Below are 19984 nucleotides of genomic sequence, written 5' to 3'. Positions count from 1 at the left end.
TAATAGGACACTAAACCACCGTCACATATCACTTACATTATAAATCGTCTCATTAGCAAGCAAACAACATTTATTCTACCATTTATTAGAATTTTAAGTCAAGTATATCCTAATAATCATATCAGCATGCTAAACATACATAAGACAAACTTATAACAAGAATTAACCGTGTTTTTAAACCATTGAGCAAAAATTTTGAAGAAATCACGTAGGTATCAATACTGAATCAAAGGTATCGATAATTCTCCTAGATGGTATCGATACCACCTAGAAAATCAATACCAAATTAGCATTATGTTTCTCGTCTAAAATCAAAACCCAAGAAAATATCGATATATTTCAAAAACTATCAATTTTATTACCCAAGAAAATATCAGTACTTTTCAGTCGATTATCATAAGTTTAGTTACAATTTTAAGTAATTTCTCTATTTGAATTATTGTCAGAGTTGACTCGTAGTACCAAATTAGATTTTGGGACACATATGAAGGTTTTTGTTTTTTTTTTTTACATTAAATTTTGATATAAAAAAAAGTTAAGAAGAGAAGAAGAGCGGGAAGTTAAATAACTATACTTAACTAGGCGTGTTCATCAGTTAACCGAACTTTTAAAATTGTTAACTATTAATTGAATCGAAATTTTTTTTTTTAAATTTACCGAACCAAACTTTTTTAGTTAATTGACCGATTAACCGAATTAATTCGGTTCAGTTAGTTAAATCGGTTTTATCTAAAATTTGCACAACCCTATACTTAAGTATAATGAAGTGTATAAGGCTTTTATTACTAAATTGACCCTTTAAGTTATATTCTAATTTTTATATTGATCTTTAAAGTTTGTTTTTATCAAAAGTAGTCCTCAAACTATTAATTTTATCTCAATTAACTTTGAAAAATGATATTAACCAATAAGAATAAGACAAGTGCTACATTCTTGTTGGATGTTGTACTGTTTTTAGGTAAAAAGAGACAAAAATAATAGTCTAGGACTACTTTTGAGCCCAAAAAAACTTAAGAACCAATATGAAATTGGGGTATAGTTTAAGGGCCAATTTACCAATAATTCCTAAATATAAAGATATGTACATACTCACTTATTCTATTGTCATGGTTTTAATTTACTTATTTTTGTAATTTGGCCCTAAACTGGTTAACAAACATCAACTTAGTTTTCTTTAAAAAAAATATCAATTCAGTTTTTTTGGTACATGATATACATTATATATATATTATACTATAGATGATATAGATTTAAGTATATATCTTTTGCTTTATTAGAAAATTGGTCTCTCAACTATATCTCAATCCCCATTATGGTCCTTGAAGTTTTTTTTTTGACGAAAGTGATACTTAAACTATCAATTTTATCTCATTTTACCCAAAAAGTATAGATGTTCAATAAAAACTCGTCACATGTCAATTCTTATTGGTTGATATTTTTTTAATAAAATTTATAGTTTAGGTATTACTCTAAAAAAAACTTTTAAGGACCAAACTAATAATTAAAGTATAATTTAGGGATCAATTTGTGAATAATGTATATTTCTTTTATCAAATAATATTCAATCAGGATAAAATAACATTTAGTCCCTAAACTTTTAACTTTTTTCACATTGGTCCTTGAACTTTTTTTAGTTTATATCAATCTTGGAAGCTGGCAATTTATGATGATATGGTACTATGAAATTGTGCTACATCTTTACCTATTTAAATTTTTTATAATTGTTAATAAATTGTAATATATATATTGTATTCTTTTATATTTTATATAATTTTTTAACTTTTCAGGTGACCAAATCACTCATCGGGATTAAAATTAGAAAAATACTTAAATTCAGGACTAATGTGGACCAAGAAATAATTCAAAAACTAAATTGGAAAGGTTGACAAATTTGAGGATTAAATGTTGGTTTATCCCCATTTTATCAAACAAATACTAAAAATAAAAAATAAAAAATAAAAGATCGAAGTAAATTAAATTATGAAAAGAAGGGTTACCTTAATATAGAGCATAAACCCTTACTCCGTTTCTGTGCAATTCTAAAACCCTAACTGAACCCCATTTCTTTTCCCTTTCTCCAAACCCTTTACTGTTAGAAACAACATATTTTCAAAAAACGAAAATATGATGAACACCGTCTTCAAACGCACAACTTCCTTAGCCTCCAGGCGGATCCTCGCCGCCTCTGCTCAAACTCTCCTTCATCACTTCCACTCTACTGCAACAGTTGCAGCAGCCGCCAGAGATGCTGAGACTTGCTTTATTAACAGATTCAAACCCTTCCCTGGCTTTCCGGCGTCTGCAGCGAAGGGATTTCACACCAAATCAGGGCCGTTGTATTTCAGGGCATCGACGAGCTTACAGGCAGAGTATGCCGTCGAGGATTATGTCGAAGAGAAGGGAAGTGAAGCACTTGAGATCTCTAATCTGGGGATTGCTCCCGAAATTGTTTCTGCTTTGAAGAATAGGGGCATCACCAAATTATTTCCAATCCAGGTATATACGTGTATATATATATTGTTAGGCTCTTTGCATTTAATGATATATATTGGAAAATAAGATGTAAAATTTCCCTTTATTTTTGACTGTAGAGGGCGGTGTTGGAACCAGCAATGCAAGGAAGGGACATGATTGGAAGGGCAAAGACAGGGACAGGCAAAACGCTTGCCTTCGGGATTCCTATCATGGACAAAATCATTCGATACAATGCTAAACATGGGTTTGTTGAATTTTTTTCCCTTTTATCTTACTTAAGTTTACCGATGCTTTTGCTACTTGCTTTATTTCAATTCCTAAATGGAAAGGTAAAAAAAAAATCCATGTTTTTGGGTTTATTATGAATAATCAAGCTATCTCAATTTGTTTTATGTCTTGTCTATTTTTTTCATTTTTAACTAAATTATAATAAAATGATAATGATGCTACTTTAATTTTGCTTTTTTAACGTTTACTTTTAGAAACTTTTAACAACTAATATAACAAGTGAACAACCAAAGAGACCATATTGGTTTATATTTTGATTCTTTTTTGTGCATGTGAAAGATAAACTGTTGTATGGGTAATCTTTGTCATCATTTTTAATCAAGAAGACATGTTTTGTGTGAATATGTAGCCGTGGGAGAAACCCTATGTGCTTGGTTTTGGCACCAACAAGGGAACTTGCTAAACAAGTTGAGAAGGAATTTCATGAGTCTGCTCCCAACTTGGATACAATATGTGTTTATGGTGGTACTCCAATTTCTCGTCAAATGAGGCAGCTTGATTATGGTGTTGATGTAGCTGTTGGTACACCGGGTCGCATTATTGATCTGCTTAAGAGAGGTGCTCTTAACTTATCAGAGGTTCAATTTCTTGTTCTTGATGAAGCTGATCAGATGCTTCAAGTTGGATTTGCTGAAGATGTTGAAACCATACTGGAGAGGCTGCCTGCAAATCGTCAAAGTATGATGTTTTCAGCAACCATGCCTAATTGGATTAGAAGCCTTACCCAAAAGCACTTAAAAAACCCATTAACGATTGATCTGGTTAGCCTGCCTATCTTCTTTTTCCAATCTGCTATGTTATGTTATGATTTCTGGCTTACAGTTATTGGTTCATCCTTGTTTTTGTTTTCTGCAAATTATTTAATGTTGCATTGATGCTGGTTACATATGGAAAAGATTTCACAGAACTAAAAATGAATGCTTAGTATGATGAAAGTTTTACCATCATAATCCATATTCCTGTGAACACCACTTATTTCTTGTGGCTTATGTGCACCTTTAGGTTGGAGAAAATGATCAAAAGTTGGCAGAAGGAATTTCCTTGTATTCGATTGCAGCAGATATGCGTGGGAAAGCAGGAATTCTTGGTCCACTAATAACAGTAAGGGTCATGCCCTTATGGTTTGTTTGTTTTCCTGCTTGGCATTTTTATTTTTTGTTCTTTTCATTTTAATTTCAGTTCTGTACACATTTCAAATGTCTTACATTTTTTTTTCTCAATAATTATTGCTTTCATTGTCAAATTCTTTTTTAGGAGCATGCAAAAGGAGGAAAGTGTATTGTTTTCACTCAAACAAAGCGTGATGCAGATCGGTTGGCATATGCCATGGCAAGAAACTTTAAATGTGAGGCTTTGCATGGTGATATATCTCAAAGCCAGAGGGAAAGAACTCTCTCAGGATTCCGAGATGGGCATTTTAATATTTTAGTTGCTACTGATGTTGCTGCTCGTGGCCTTGATATACCTAGTGTTGACCTGGTAAGGTTTACATATTATTCTCTGGGTTTTTTTGGAAATTAATGTTTTCTTATGGATATTTATTTTTTATTTTCGACTTGTGATGCCAGACTTGTCTTGTTAGATATTTTATTAGTCATGTTATCACTTTAAGGAAAACCTACTTCTTATAGGTCTGTTCAATGTGACGTCCTAGAAGAATCTGTATGACTTGTGTGTGAATTTCCTAACACTGTTGCAAAAGTTTATCTTACGGTTCATTTTTTTAGGTTTCAATATTCTGCTTTTTCTATTTCCAATTAATTGGTTGCCTACTACTTAGGCCACTTTTGGAGTAGTGGGCATAGTTTCTAATTGTTAAAACAATAGAAACTGTGCAGGCATCGTTAGAAAATTCTGCATGTTGCCTATTACTTAGGCCACTTTTGGAGTAGTGGGCATAGTTTCTAATTGTTAAAACAATAGAAACTGTGCAGGCATCGTTAGAAAATTCTGCATGTTGAAATAGGAATTTATGGAAGAAAAAAATCGTACTGTAAATTTTTGCTGAACTCCTAATTGCTACTGATGAATTTTCTCAGGCATTTGGGAACCTGTCATTATTTTATAGTGCATGTGTTTGTATATGGTAGCATTGTTTTGAAGAAAGTTTCTGCATGAGTTGATATCGTGAATTAAAAAATTGCGGCAAATTGATACTTTTGTTCCCTCTTCAATTCTTCTGTTCAGTATCTAAGCCTACATTTTCTCATAGGCTTATAGAATTCAAATCCTTGATGTTCAGTAGTTAATATGGTGATTGTTCTGAGCTCTTTCCAAAGCCAGTAACTTGTTCTCCTTACTCTAGTTTTGTATGTTCTGTGATTGATCTTGTATTCTTAAATAGGTAATACATTATGAGCTTCCAAATACGTCTGAAACTTTTGTCCATCGAACTGGCCGAACTGGTCGTGCTGGAAGGAAAGGAAGTGCAATTCTTATCTATACTCAGGACCAGAGTAGGGCTGTTAAGGTTATTGAGCGAGAAGTAGGCTGTAGATTTTCTGAGGTAATATCCTGTATCCCTTTGATGTTCATGCTTGTTTTTCCTTTCCTTTTCCCTTTCTTTTTCAGGGATCTTTAACAACTTTGATACTACTATATTGAGGATTTTGAGCATTAATAATAGGGATGTCAAAGAAAATTTTAAAAGCTAAAGTGAAGGATTTTGAAATGGGGCTAGCAAAAGTCTAAAGTTTTGACATTGATGCTCTTTTAGCCTTTTGGAGCTGGAGCTGGCAAAAACATTAAAGCTATTTCAGCCTTTTATCTTATGAAATCAAAACTAATTTTTTAGCCCTGTTTTCATCTGGTTTGGTTGTCAGCCATTACTGGTCGTTAATAATATTCTTTGAGCCAAAGACCTAACTGGTTGTAGGTCAAACTGGCCTGTTTTGATTTGTAAAGCACTTCTCGACAATTTCATGCTAAATTTCTAACCCTAAGTCCTAACTCTTTAGTAGTTAAGCTTCAAATAATGTTTCTACATGTCATTTTTCTATTCAGATCTGAAAATTCCAATGTAATTAAAGTGTGTGGTGTGAGATTGTCAGCCTTTGTTCCTATGGAAATGTAATGAGTGCCTATTATTGGTTCAGGTGATTTATTGTCTCTTCTTGAACTTTGTGAGATTTAAAAATCATTTCCTAAGATAGAAATTTAACTAAATTTAACATGCAACTATAAGATCCCATTAACCAGACCCTTGTTTCTTTCCACCAATGAGACCCACTATTCTCCATTTGAAAAACAAATTTAAAGAATTATAAAATAGTATCATACAGTCCAAGAATATTAAGAATGGTGTCATTTCGATTTTGCATGTAAGATTTTATAACATGAGGTACGGAAAGATGGGGGGAAAAGACAAGAACGACTATTATAACACACAAAAATATCTAATTCAAATCATTAAACCAAAGTTATGCATAAATGAATAATTGTACTTGAAAGATATACATGAAGTTTTACATTGATTGCTATGTTATTGTATGTTCTCATGGATAGAACTTATAGACTGATTACACTTTAACTTGTTGTAGCTTCCTAGGATTGAAGTTGATGGTGGGAGCACTGGCATGTTTAATGATATTGGTGCTGGTGGTCGATTTGGAGGTCCACGAGATCGTGGATATGGTGATATGGGTTTTGGTCGTTCTGGTCGGCAAGCGGAATATGGATTTGGCCGTTCTGGAGGCAATAGGGGTACTGGATTTGGTCGTAGTGGCAGTCAGTTTTCTGATGAGATGGGTGGTTATGGAGGTCGTTTTGGTTCTAATAACCGGTCTGGAAATTTTGGTGGTTCTGCATCCAGTCGTTCTAGTGGCTTTGGTAGTTTTGGTTCTAGACGTACTAGTGGATTTGGGGACTTCGGTTCAGGTAATCCAGGTGGATTTAATGACAATCGTTCTGGTCAAACTGCTGGTGGCTTTGGCGGCTTTGGTTCTGGTGGATTTGGTGACAAGCATTCACGCCAAAGTAGTGTGAGCAATGGTGATTCTCGATCTAGTCGATTTAGCCGCTTTGGGGTCTCCGATGTTGATACTGATCAGAGCACTGGAAGAACACCCTTCTAAATTCTTTGAGGTAAGCACGATATGGCAAACACCACTAGGAGCTCTCCCTCTCTTTTTCTTGTTACCTTTTGCTATTAATTTGAAATAAACATTTCTTTTGCAAATCTTGATTCATTTTCATTTTTGCAAGATTGCCTGGTGCTACCTAGTTCTCTATGCATTCTTAATGCTTATTGTCTTCCCTTGGGTTTGTGTGGAATTAGTTTTCTCTGGTAAAGCCTTCAAAATTGTAGTGGATTGGATTTAATGCAAATATAATAGAGATACCATTTTTCTTTATTCTGTTCTTGGTTTATTCCTTGTAGAAGTGGAAACTTGACGCTGTATTATACAATGTAAAGGTGATGGTAGGGTGCATGCTACAATTCTTATGCAAACTTGTAGCTTGTGGACAAGCTCACAATATATGTGTTAACCGAATATGCTTGGCTGATTATATTGAAATAAACAAGTCTTTATTTGGCTGTCACCAGCTCTCTCAAAAATCAATTATTTTCAATGATAATCACAAAAGCAAATACAAATATACCATCTAGATTTTAGTTATGTTTTGATTTGGGGTTTTGGTTATAATTTGGTAGTGGGTAATGTGTTCTCTTTGTGAGTATGGTGGTCAGAGGAAGAGATGGTCAGCACAGGTGCAACTGGAGGATCTCTTTAGTGACAGGTTACCGAGTTGGTGATGCAGAAGAAATGGTTTTTTTTTTCTTCAAAGAGGAGTGATGACTAAAAGTTGTTTACCTCCATTATTTTCCATTGATCTTCCTTTTTCCGTGCCTTCCAAAAGCCAAAGATTTGAAAAATGCACAAAATGATTTCTCATGAATGGAGCACACAAATTCTTGGCTGATCTTATGTTTGCTTTTTACGATCTTATCTTCATTTTTTGCTCTATCACATGATGTTGATGACAAAAAGGGCATTCACCGCATAAACCTGATTCTTTTATTTGGCTGCAAACAAGTGCTTACTCCATCCTCTGCCCATTTGCTAGGATTTGATTGACTAGTTGTTTGTGGCCGACGAATACATTTGTTCTCATTTGCATTTATTTTATAATGGCAGGGAAGAAGGCAGCAATCTCGATGACAGCTTTCAGTGGGAAACAGAAATTGGGAAACAAGGATTTTTTGTTTTGGTACGTGATAAGTTTTGTTGGGAAGAAAGAAAGGATATATAACCCTAATCGCTTTCCTCTCCCCTCGCCGGTTAGTGCTTAAGTTAACTAATATATATACTAGTTACTCAGATGGGAATGTTTTAAGATGCTGACTATTAATATTGAAATTGATTCTATGTGAAGAGAAAATATAATAAAAAAAACATCCAGTACGATCATGTATTACGATTTAAGTTATCATAGTATATTTCATTATGGGAAAGTGGCCTGATCTTTGGTGACTTCTTTAGTGGTCAGAAACAGAGGCAAGAGAGGGCTTGCAACGGCCTTGCTCCTCTCGGAAAATGATAGAAAAAACCTGTTCCCCGCAAACCCCGAAGTTCCCTGAACATAAAGTTCTTGGCTTCATCCTTTCTATACATGTACATATCGTATTTTATTTCTAGCATGTAAAATTTATATTTGAAACGTTATGATAGTATAGTGTAGCCAAAGCCAAGCATGCTTTTATTTTCCATAAGGTCGCTCACTAACAGTAACCGAAGATGCTAAATATCATCTATTCTTCTTAGTATACACAACTGTATAAGATCGAGGGTTTTTTGGATCCAGAAATCATATCTGATATAAGCAAAGTTTATCACAACTAGAAACTCGAGTTATGGACTTATCAGAAAATTAATTGAAAATCATATTTGACCCCTAAAATGTGAAACCATTATGTTTTGCTCCATAATCCATTGTTTAGGCTACTAGCAGAATCACGTGGCTTATTATAAAAAGTTTGTTCGATTTTTAATATACAAAATATAATGAGAAGAAATTAAAATAATTATTTTTATTTAATGCATGACACTGTTTTTTACTGAATTGGTGTAATAATTAATCTGCAGGGCATTAATTTAATTATGAAATTATTAAAATATTCTTATATATTTTATCTTTATTTTTATATAATAGATTTGATCTCGAAACATCATACATAATAAACATTTAAAAAGATTCTGATTCAGTAACAACCGGAAAGCCAGCCCAAAACAGTGCGTTATGCCGCAATCGTATTTACCTGTGCTACATTGCAAGTAGAGTGCTTCAGCACTAACAAGTTCAGATATCAAATTTGAACAAGACCGTCATATGCGTCCCGAAACTCCGCCTCAAACACCGAGCAAATACCACACTTCTTGAGAATCCTTCACTGTCTCGTGTTAGTCCTCTGGCCACTGCCACATTGTCGACAAGGCGAACAACTCCATCAATGTTAACCTTGCACCATCCCACTGGTTGGCACTGCTATGCCACAAGTTGTCTTTTAGGTCTTCGCCGATTCTGGAGACCATTCATTCCATTGCCCCTGCTAACCCAAACAGCTTTACCCCTCAGCCTTGTATTCCGTTCCAACTCTCCTCCAATATCTCTAAAATGTTCATAAAAAAGAATCAGCTTATTTCTTCTTTGCTAAGGATTCCAAAAAATTGCTCCAAATAGCAGGTCTCAATTCTCGGTCTCCTTAGTTAAGTGCCCAAAGTACTCTTAAGTTGATAAATATCCAATCCTTAATATCAATTGAAAGGAAGTCATCCAACTTACATGGTTTAACAAGTGATGCCTAGAATGACATAGCCAGAACGCACTGACGTAATACATGACAGGTGTCCTCGACCATACTGTCATAAAATTGACAGTTGAGATTCAACACAATATGTTTGCAAACTCCTTCCACATTTGTCAAAATCTTACCACTACCAGCAGCCAGAGAAAGACTAATGCTTTTAAAGACCATGCGACTTCCAAATCCAGTGCTATTTTTTATCAACACCTTCCTCGGCAACGTTAGAATATCATATGCCGAGCTGACTGAGAACCTGGGTTTATTATCCCATATCCACACTGGAGAATCGACAACATCCTGCGCTCGAAGCCAAACCTATTACTAATCTTTATCTGAACCTGCAACGACACGTTCTTGGAAAAATAAACGCGAGTTTTCTGGTTGCTAACCTGATGCGCTAAGCATTGACATAATTTGGCCAAAAGCTACTTAATAACAACCATTTGCCCCCTTAAAGCCCCAGCAAATAAAACCAAGTCATCAGCAAAGAATAAATGGGATATGTTTGGACCATTCCTTACTAACTTAATTGGATGCCAACTGCCTCCTCCGTTAACTTCCATCATAGTAGCCTGAGCCAATCTCTCCATGCATAAGATGAACAGATAGGGAGAGGATTTCCTTGTCGAATTCCCCTCGACAGATGAGAAGTTTCAACCATGGACTCATTCCGTAGAATATGTGTCGACTCTGAACTCACATAATGACATGGTATCTTTCTGCAAATCCTTAATAAAGTTCCACTTCAATCTATCATAAGCCTTTTATAAGTCACCTTTTATTGTCGGTCACTCTTTGTAACTTTTTTTTTTTTTTGCATAGAATGAATAGTTTTTGCAGCAATGATAATGGTATCCATAATACTCTTTTCTGAATAAAGGCTAGTTTCACAATGCTTTTGAAAAGTATTTTTGAGAAGTGTTTTTGAAAAGTTTGATTTAAAATTTAAATGTTTAGCATTGCTGTCAAAAAGTGCTTTTGAGAAATAAAATGTTCATTTTAGACATGTTATTATCAAGTAACAAATATGGATTTAAATAATATTTAAATTAGTTAATATTATTATATTTTAGTAAGAATATAAAAAAATTTATTATAACTTGTTGTTAATATTTTAATATATGAAATATAAATTTTAAATATTTTTAAGAAATAAATATTAATTATTTATAAAATTTAATTAGAATATATAAACTATATTTTAAATGTTTAAATATAACCATTAAGTATTTGTAATTAATATTTAAAAAAAATATTTTTTTATTATTAATTAATGATTTTAACACATTTGTAATTAAGCTCCAAGAAAAAAAAAAGAAAGTATTATGTTATTAGATGGGTGAAAAAGTAATTAAACACTAAAAATATTTTTCAGAGAGGAAAAACTAAAATTTTTAGTACTTTTTTAAGCAAAGAAAAACAGGCCCAAAGTTTGATTGATTAGAGAGAACCCAACTTAATTACAACATGTATCAATTCATCAAAGTTTTCAACTTTTCTATTAGTGAAAACAATAAAACATCTTTTTAATTTTCTATTTTTTCTCATATTTTTATTTTTTAAAAATCATTTTTAAAAATTCAAATCAAATTCTTTATTGATTTTCTGTTTCATTAAATGAAAACTAAAATAAAATTATATTTCTTTCTTAAAATCAATTGGAGCTTAAATTTTATCATTTCAACCAAAATTCTATTTATTTTTATATAATTTAATTTTTATAACAAATTTCAAAATCTAATTAATAATTATTTTTAATATATCTCTAATTTAATTTTAAAATTTTTGTAATATTAACTAGGTTTAAATTGGTTGAAGGTGTCTGTAGTTTTTTAAAATAAAATTTAATCATTATATTTAACTTTTAACAATTACATTTTTTATCAATTTTATCTTTACTCTTTAAAAATCTTAAAAACTAGTTTATTCAGTTATAATGCTTTTTTATTATTATAAAAATTGATTTTTAACTTGGTTCAATCAGTCCATATAAGTCAATAGGTTTTTTACATCATTGGATTGATACCTTATCCGTTTTTGGTCTTAGTGGTCGATATTGTTTGGTATAGATAAAATTAAATTTTGATTTTTTTATATTTTGAAAATCAATATTTTTTATATTTTGAATTTTAAAGAGTTTTTAATTTTTCTTAATTTTTATTTTTAAATAATATATTTTTTTTAAATTATGTTCTTTTAAAGGTAACAACTAAATTGACAAAAATTATAAAAATTGAGGGTTAAAAAATTATTTTACCTTTGAAACCATTAACTTTAATGGTAGCAGAGATAGATAAATAGTGCCTCAATGTTTTAAAATTAAAAAATTAAAGTATAGGAAAATTAAATTTAAAAAGAGTACAGGATGTTTGGCACATTTAAACTAAAAAAGAAAGAGGGAAAAATGGAAAAAAGGAGAGAAAAACGACTGATTTTTACCAAAGCGTTAAATGAGGAAAAGGTATATTGCCGTTGGAGTTTACTGCCAACGGAAATCCAGATACAGTTACAGCAAAAAGAGCTCCTATCTTCCTGATTTGGTATATGTTTTCTTTTTACAGCTATTTTGATTTATTGTTTCCTCTTTCTTCTCCGATCTCTAACAATAATTTCAGTTGTCCTCCTTCCTCAATTCATTTTATGTTTCGATTCGAAGTCTAATTCTTCCTTCCGTTTTAATCTCTTATAGGTTTGAATAGCGACATTTTGTTTAAATCCATTTTTTTTTCAATATTTTAGATTTCAATTTAGTTCTTATATAAATATTTGCAGAGGAAATTGATAAAAAGGAGGAAGATGGGCCTGAAGCAAACTATAAGAAGCCTGGATGCGTTTCCTCGTACGGAGGAACATTTGTTGCAGAAGACGCAATCGGGAGCACTTGGTGAGTTATCCTTTCTTTTTATTTATTTATTTATTTCAATTTAATCCAAAAATAATGCTTCTTATTCATTAAAAGCATTGCTAATTTCATCTCTCTCTCTCTCTTTGGGGGGGGGGGTAAAATTCTGTATTATAGTCTCGGTTGTTGGTTTAGTGATAATGGCCACGCTGTTTATTCACGAGCTTACGTATTACCTAACAACATACACCGTTCACGAGGTTTGCATTTTTTTTTTCTAATTTTCATCAGTTTTGCTACCTGTTTTTGTAGATTAATTGTTGGGATGGAATGATGGCATTGTTATTTTGTTGAATTTCTTAATATTTTGTAGAAGCAACAACTCAAATTAACATGTTTAGAATTAGACCTTCTGGGTCCTAATCTTCTGTTTCTTGCCGAAGTGTGTCATAGAGGCTTAATGTTCCAAGGACAAAAGTGAAACTTGTCTTATGGTGAAATGTGCTCATATACTAGCCTGGAAGAATGATAGGCAAAAATCTGGGGGATGTAAATTATGTGGCCACAGATTACGTATTGTTCTTGTGTAGTTGTAGCTCTAGTGATGTGATGGTTCTTTTATATTTGGGTTGTGCGTGCATTATGTTTATGAACAGAGTTATGTTTATTTTCTCTCTGGCAATCTTTGTTTTATCTTGGTCTGCTTAGTGGCATCCAAGTCGTTTGCTAGTTTGTTGGATAATCTTTTGTGTAGGAAGCCTTCTTCAAGATAATGAATTCTTTCATCTTGTGCTTTCTTTTTTCATTTAAATTTTTTTAAATGCTTTTATTGCTGTCTTCTTATATCTTTGCAAATCAAATCTATATCTTTCCCTAAACTACTTAAACTTACTGATTTGTCTAATATTAGTCACGCCAAAGTCTGTTTACAATGTTTCCACATCTTTTGGATACAGTTATTATCTGATAACTGTTTTAAATGAACCGCCACCTTTTTGAAATATAAACCTCGAACCCTTCTGCTGTTCTACGGCTTTCATTATCAGAATCCCATTACTTCCAAGCCTGACTCACCTCCAGTGCCATGAAGGCAGCTTTCTATAAACTCTTCTGTATTAATAAGAGCACCCAAGCACCTTAAGTTCTTAAACAAGTTGATTTCCTCTCCTACCTTTCTGAGTTAACTATGTGAGTGAATTCTGTTGCCAATGATGTGATGCCATTTGTAGTTTTAGACTGTCGGTTGAGATGATCTAACTGAACAAATATTCAGCAGATGTCTGTAGACTTGAAACGTGGAGAAACGCTTCCAATTCACATTAACATGACATTTCCTTCATTGCCTTGTGATGGTTTGTACATGCCTTTTGTGAAAATCTTCCTTTTATTTGTAGATTCTGTTTTTATCTCATATTTGGAATATTGACTGTTGGTTGTTGCTCTATCATATTAATCTTGCAGTTGCAAGTATAGATGCCATTGACTTGTCAGGAAAGCACGAAGTGGATCTTGATACTAACATATGGAAAGTAAGACAATTGCTTCTTTTGAGCATTCTTTATTAGCTTCATGATAGTTGTGTACTACTGAATGCAATATTCTTCTTAAAAGAACCCCGCTCTTCCCCCTTTAGAGATGAGCGTTGGATTTGTGGTTGGATTTCCTTGTTTGATATCTGGCTAACTGTGTTAAACTTCCTGCAGCTTCGCCTGAACAGTCATGGTCATATCATTGGCACTAAATATTTGTCTGACCTTGTGGAAAAGCAGCATACCACTCGCAATCATGGTATTGTCCTTTGTGTTATCCACCTCATGGTTTTAATTTAGTTTATTTTTTTTGAGAGCTGCATCCTTGTTCAAAATACCTGGTTATGTTATCTGGAGTTGTTATTTTTGTCAAGTAAACAACTAAACACCAATATTTGCTCCTTGTTGTTGGTAATCAATACTCTGCCTTTTTCTCTTTTCCTTTTATTTGGGGTTGAATTGAGCTGATTGGGTGGGGGGGGGGAATAAGTGGGGAGATAAAACACAACCAAAGGATCGGATTCTTATAAACTCACCTTTGTTTCGAAAAATGGAAACAGTCAGGTTTCTTCCTCAAGATGCTTTAATGCAAAAAGAGCTACCTTAGTAGTTGGGCTTTCACCTCCAAACTAATGTACTGGGAACTCTCCTCTTGAATTCTTTTTCTTAATTAACTAGATGTAGAAGGATTTTGTTCACCAAGTCTCTGTCAAGGGTTGCCATCTACTATTATCAGACATCTTTTAAAGTCTCCTTGGAATGAGTCATGTACTTAGGCTGTCAACTATAGCTGGGCGAGTGTTAGTTTTCGATAGACATTTACAGAGGGTCCTTTCTTATAGGTAAATTGGGTTGGGTTCAATCTAGAGGTCACTTGGCTTATTAATTAACTGAATTTGAGTGATGCAAAAGATCAAACTTTTCCTCTGTTGCTGTTTTCATCCTCACCCAGATGTTCTTATTGCTGTTTTTGAGAAGGTCTTCTGGTCAAAGGTGGAAAATTTGATTTTATAAGCTATATGTATAGATGGCATGGGATGCTAAAGGGATCATGCTTGGCTCCTTCAACAAAAGATATGAGTCACTTTGAAAATGAAGAATAGGCATGTTCTGTGATTTATTAAGTTAAATATTTGTGACTTGTGCTTAAGCCTCTTTTCAAGTTTTAGATTTTTTATTGTTTCTCTTTTCGGGAATTACCTGATTGCTCAGCAGCTTTTGTTTAGGATACATATTGGGTTTCCTTGCTTTCTGTTAGGCTACATTAAAGTTTAAATTTATGGATATAGAATTGTCATTACTTTGTTTTGTTTATTTTCAGTTAATGTTTTATATGTATAAAGAAAAATAGAGATAGTACTCATGTTATGTTTCTCCAAGGCATAAGTCAGTAATTCAAATAATAAATTTCTTGGAATGAATGTAACCAGATGATAAGGAGCATCATGATGGTTCTGCTAAGAAGCCTCACAAATTCAGTTTTGATAAAGATGCAGAAAATATGATCAATAAGGTGAAGAAAGCATTAGAAAATGGAGAAGGATGCCGGGTATTTATCCCTTGGAGTTTTCTTAATTAAATTTATCAGCTCTTTAATTAATCGATTAGTGTTTAACTTTTTATTTTTGGGGCCATCAGAGTGTCAAACAAAACCATATAAAGGAAAACTAATCAATTAATGTAACTTTTGCTACAGGTTTATGGGGTATTAGATGTCCAGAGGGTGGCAGGAAACTTTCACATTTCAGTTCATGCGTTAAACATTTATGTTGCTCAAATGGTTAATAATTTTTTCTCTCAGCATTGTAACTTCGTCTCACATCCTAACTCCTAAGTTATTGAAGACTGGTTGTTTTACATGTTTGGTCTTGATTGATCTTTTTTGAACTATTATAAGACTAATACTCTATTTTTCTCTTTTAACGAAGAAAATATATGAATATCTTTTATCACATAAGACTGTAAATTACTGTATATCCACTGATAAAAAACCATCAAAACTCAAATTATGAAGAGGTAAAATAAAATCACTATCATTACTTTCATTTGATTGATTTCCTTTTTCTTTTTCTTTTGTAGTCTAAGGTTCTCTTATTTTTTTATGCAGTTAAGATTTATTTGACATATGAATCGAATTTAACTCAACCAGCTCTTTTAAAATGTAGTTGGTAAATTATGTGGTGCCAATTATTAATTGTGAAAAAGAATAAGCTTTTTAAGTCAGAATCATAGATCAACTTATTGCAGTTCAAGGGGGGATTGAAGGTCAGAAGGAAACAAACTCAGGTCAAAATAAGTATTTAGTTACATTAGACTGACTTGGTAGATTTAAAACTTTTTCCATGTGAAACGTTGTCCACTTTAGCCCTATGGAGATGTAGATATCAATGCCCTAAACCTGTTGAAAGCCTGACCTTGTTGGGCATTGTGTACTTGATATGTTAATGGTCATATTTCAATTCTGAATTTATTATACGAATTTCCAGACTCTTGGATGTGGTTTGGAATTTATTTCGCCTCAGGCTAAAATATGATGTGTTGACTTTTTAAATCTATTGTATTCAGTGTTATTAAGCTGATAGAAGTACTTTTGGTCTTCGGAAGATCTTTTTTCCATAAATTTATAGGGAACTATCCCTAGAGTTAGTGCACTATCCATCTGATCTCCAGCTATGCTCATGTGTTGGGCTCTGCTTAGTTTTAGGTCGAATATTTTCCATTAATTCAGAGAAAAAGGGCATTGAATGACTTTAATTAGAGGTCTTAGTTATATTTGTTCAAATGTAAGTACCTCATCCTGATCTTAAGACCTGTCAAGCTTGAGAGAAAGTTCTTGGCCTCGAAGATAATTTTCTCCTAAGGTTTGAAATTTTAATTAGAGTAAGGAATTTAAACGTCTTTATATAGTTTGAAAGAATGTACTAGGCTTTCATACTATGTTTTCTCTCTTAGTTTCTTGACACTAGAATCTTGAGGATTCTAGAACACTATCATATTTTGTTCCTTTTCTGCATTGCTTTTTCTTTTGTCATCAGCAAATTAAGTAGAAATCCTCGTTTCTTTGCTGACAGATCTTTGGAGGAGCAAAACATGTCAATGTGAGTCATATGATTCATGATTTATCATTTGGGCCAAAATATCCAGGACTTCACAACCCACTTGATGATACAGTGCGGATTTTGCATGACACAAGTGGAACATTCAAGTATTATATAAAGGTTTGAATTTTGATTATTCTCTTGATTGACCAAATATTTATGGCAACCTCTGCCTTTTCAAGTAACTTGCATATGCTATGGCAAATATCTCATAGAACCATGCACTGCAAAACTTCTATAAATCGTGTACAAATTGATGATCCATGTTTTCTGTATTAAATTGATCTTTTGCTTTTTGCGATGTACTTGGGGATCTAGTTAGTATAGTGGCCCAATCTGCATTGTAGCTATCCTGAGTGTCTGTACTTATTATAAAACCCTGATTTAGTTTGTGTCACAGGTTAACCCATTTCTTTTAAACAATAACTAATATTATTATGAATGTGCTTTTATCTTTTCATACTTTTATATAATCTTTAAATAGAAAAATTAAAAACCACATATCCAATGATTGAACGCATGTTTAATAAGATTTATATACAAGTTCTTTACCACTCCACCTATAACTATTGTTGAATAAATTTTAAAAGAAAATATTTTTTTTACATAAAATGTTTTCTTTACCCACATCATGGGTGTGATATAATCTAGTGTTTGTAAATAGAGTTAAAACCTTCTTAGTATTCTCTCTCACTCTTCCATTTAGTGCTTTAGCCAAAATAGTAATGGTCATCTAGCATGTAACTGTCTGAGTTGCGTATCATTTTTTATTGTGTCATTGTATGATTGGTTGGGAAGAGAGCCAGCATAAAGCTTTTAAGGAGACTCCACTCAAACATAGGTTGGTTCACTTTATCCAAAGCAGTTGGAGTATCTATTATATTGGTGATTGTTTTTATCCTTCACACAAGGATACCGCACTTCATGTTCTCATACCTATCTTCACTCTTCTTTTGCGGCATTCTGTAAACATTGCCAGGTCTTCCTCTGGTACATGCCACTTCTCTACCTCTAGGCTCCACGCTCTCAACCCTTATAAAGCTATAGTTTCAATAGCATATTCTTCCAGTTGCTCTCCTTCCCTATAGATATGGCGTTAGCTTTAGAATAGCTCCCAGATCCATAAAATAATAACAAGCTGTTAAGTTTTGTCATCTCTATTCATCCAAATGTTCTCTTAGGGTGCTTGCAGATAGTTCCTACTGAGTACAGATATATCTCGAAGGAAGTTTTGCCAACAAATCAATTCTCTGTCTCGGAATATTTTTCACCGATGAATGAGTTTGATAGGACATGGCCAGGTTGGTTGGAAGTGTGATTTTGTAAACATCAGAACTATCTACTTTTGGTTGCTGATTACTAACTGCTTCACCCTTTTTTTTCCAGCTGTTTACTTTTTGTATGATCTGTCACCAATCACTGTAACAATAAAAGAAGAGTGCCGGAGCTTTCTCCATTTCATCACTCGACTCTCTGCAGTTCTGGGCGGTACATTTGCATTAACAGGTTTGCTACCTCTTCTCTTTCTGTAAATCATCCAAAGTTACTGATAAACTGCTTAAACTTTACAAATTAGGCACAATTGCAGAATCTAGGTGCTAAATGTGAATTTTAGCATGGTTTTTAGCAGTTACCTTAGTTCTTTATACAAAGTTAAAAATTATGGTTTTGGTTGTGACTTAGACCTTTGGGTACCGTTCACTTCAGGTTAAGACCTTATCATAAATCTTATGATTTCTCCACATTTTTGGGTTCATTTATTTGAATGCTTTAGAATTTCATGTGGAAACAATGCTCTGGTTCACACATTTACCGGTTAGAAAACTTATACCATTTGTATATGCTTATATCCTCGATCTTATTTCAGTTAACAAAGGATGGTTTTGGATCAGGAATGCTAGATCGTTGGATGTATAGACTTATCAAAGCACTGACTACACCAAGCGCTAGGGGTGCATATCGGTAGATTGGAATTTGGAGTGCAAGAGAACAACATAAACTCACATGTGCACCTCCTCAGAGGAATCCCCAATTTTGTGGAAACACTGCCTTCTGAACATAGCCTGACCTTAGTATGCAAAGAGTTGAGGATGGAAGAATATATAAACACAGACACACACGCACATATATATATGTCTGTGACTTCATAATTTATTCCATGCAGCCTTGTTTGTTGTTTCCCCTTGCACTCAAGATTTAGATGCCTAGGTGGTTTTCTCATTTTTGAAATGCTATTTTTATTCAAGCAATGGGCAACTTAGGGCTTCCTATTTTTGTAATGCTATTTATTACTGATCCATGGGGGTTGGTTTTTGGACAGAATTTCGATTGTTAAACGATACTCTTGAAGTGCTCTATGTCTTGCATATATTCAGACATGAGTAGGAAGAAATCATATTCCAAGAGACAAGATTTGCAGCTCTCATGACTTTTCGAGTTTATAAAGAAAAAGATTTGGGAGTGCTTTTTCATGCTTGATCGTATGCACAAAATGTCTATTGATCTTAAGTCGGTCTCATAAACTCCACGGCAAGAGGGAGCAAGCAATTCAAACTAATTCTTATAATTAAATCCATATTTTACCCTCTCTTTTCTTTTTTGTGTGAAGTCCCATTGCAACTATTAAATACCCTTCGTGTGTGTGTGTGTGTGTGTGTGTAAGTGAAGTTAGCTATTAGCTATTGTATGGTGTTAACACAATTTGTATTTTCTATTTATTTTTAGACATATTCATTTTTTTTAAAAGGCATCTTATTCAATTTTACAAAAAAAAAATGCTTCTTAATAAGTTTTTATATTTTAAAACTTTTATTATTTTCACCAATTTTCATTTTTTTAGTAAAAAAACACTTTTTAACTTTAAACTCCAACCAAAATCACCACAAATAGTTGCACAAGTGCTACTATCTTTAAGAGTACCCCAATCGACATTCACTAAAAAATTTTA

At 33.1% G+C, this 19984-nt stretch overlaps 2 protein-coding genes across 8 annotated transcripts; both read left to right on the top strand.

The window, feature by feature from the left end:
* The first annotated feature begins 1975 nt into the window (after positions 1-1975).
* On the top strand, positions 1976-8211 carry LOC107959735 (DEAD-box ATP-dependent RNA helicase 53, mitochondrial). Its single transcript, XM_016895865.2, has 8 exons — positions 1976-2496; positions 2592-2719; positions 3113-3524; positions 3766-3864; positions 4018-4242; positions 5108-5269; positions 6303-6846; positions 7902-8211. Exons 1-7 carry the CDS (start codon positions 2125-2127, stop codon positions 6834-6836), a joined length of 1932 nt encoding a protein of 643 aa, XP_016751354.2. The 5' UTR covers positions 1976-2124; the 3' UTR covers positions 6837-6846; positions 7902-8211.
* Positions 8212-11942: 3731 nt separating this feature from the next.
* Positions 11943-19458, top strand: LOC107959737 (endoplasmic reticulum-Golgi intermediate compartment protein 3). 7 transcript variants are annotated; one of them, XM_016895867.2, is made up of 12 exons: positions 11943-12108; positions 12341-12452; positions 12588-12670; positions 13687-13762; positions 13872-13939; positions 14114-14198; positions 15370-15488; positions 15636-15719; positions 17011-17157; positions 18230-18338; positions 18424-18543; positions 18905-19458. In XM_016895867.2, the coding sequence occupies exons 1-12, from the start codon at positions 12019-12021 to the stop codon at positions 18952-18954; spliced, it is 1143 nt and encodes a 380-aa protein (XP_016751356.1). In that variant the 5' UTR covers positions 11943-12018; the 3' UTR covers positions 18955-19458. The 7 variants fall into 7 exon arrangements, with proteins under 7 accessions (XP_016751356.1, XP_016751357.1, XP_016751358.1 ...); XM_016895868.2 differs by having other exon boundaries at positions 11947-12108; positions 15370-15452; positions 18930-19458; XM_016895866.2 differs by having other exon boundaries at positions 11948-12108; positions 18930-19458.
* The last annotated feature ends 526 nt before the right edge of the window (positions 19459-19984 follow it).

Source organism: Gossypium hirsutum, chromosome D04 (assembly GCF_007990345.1).
Source record: "Gossypium hirsutum isolate 1008001.06 chromosome D04, Gossypium_hirsutum_v2.1, whole genome shotgun sequence".
Lineage (NCBI taxonomy): Eukaryota > Viridiplantae > Streptophyta > Magnoliopsida > Malvales > Malvaceae > Gossypium > Gossypium hirsutum.
The sequence above is the reverse complement of the archived record's forward strand: the minus strand, read 5'-3'. Positions and strand labels throughout refer to the sequence as shown.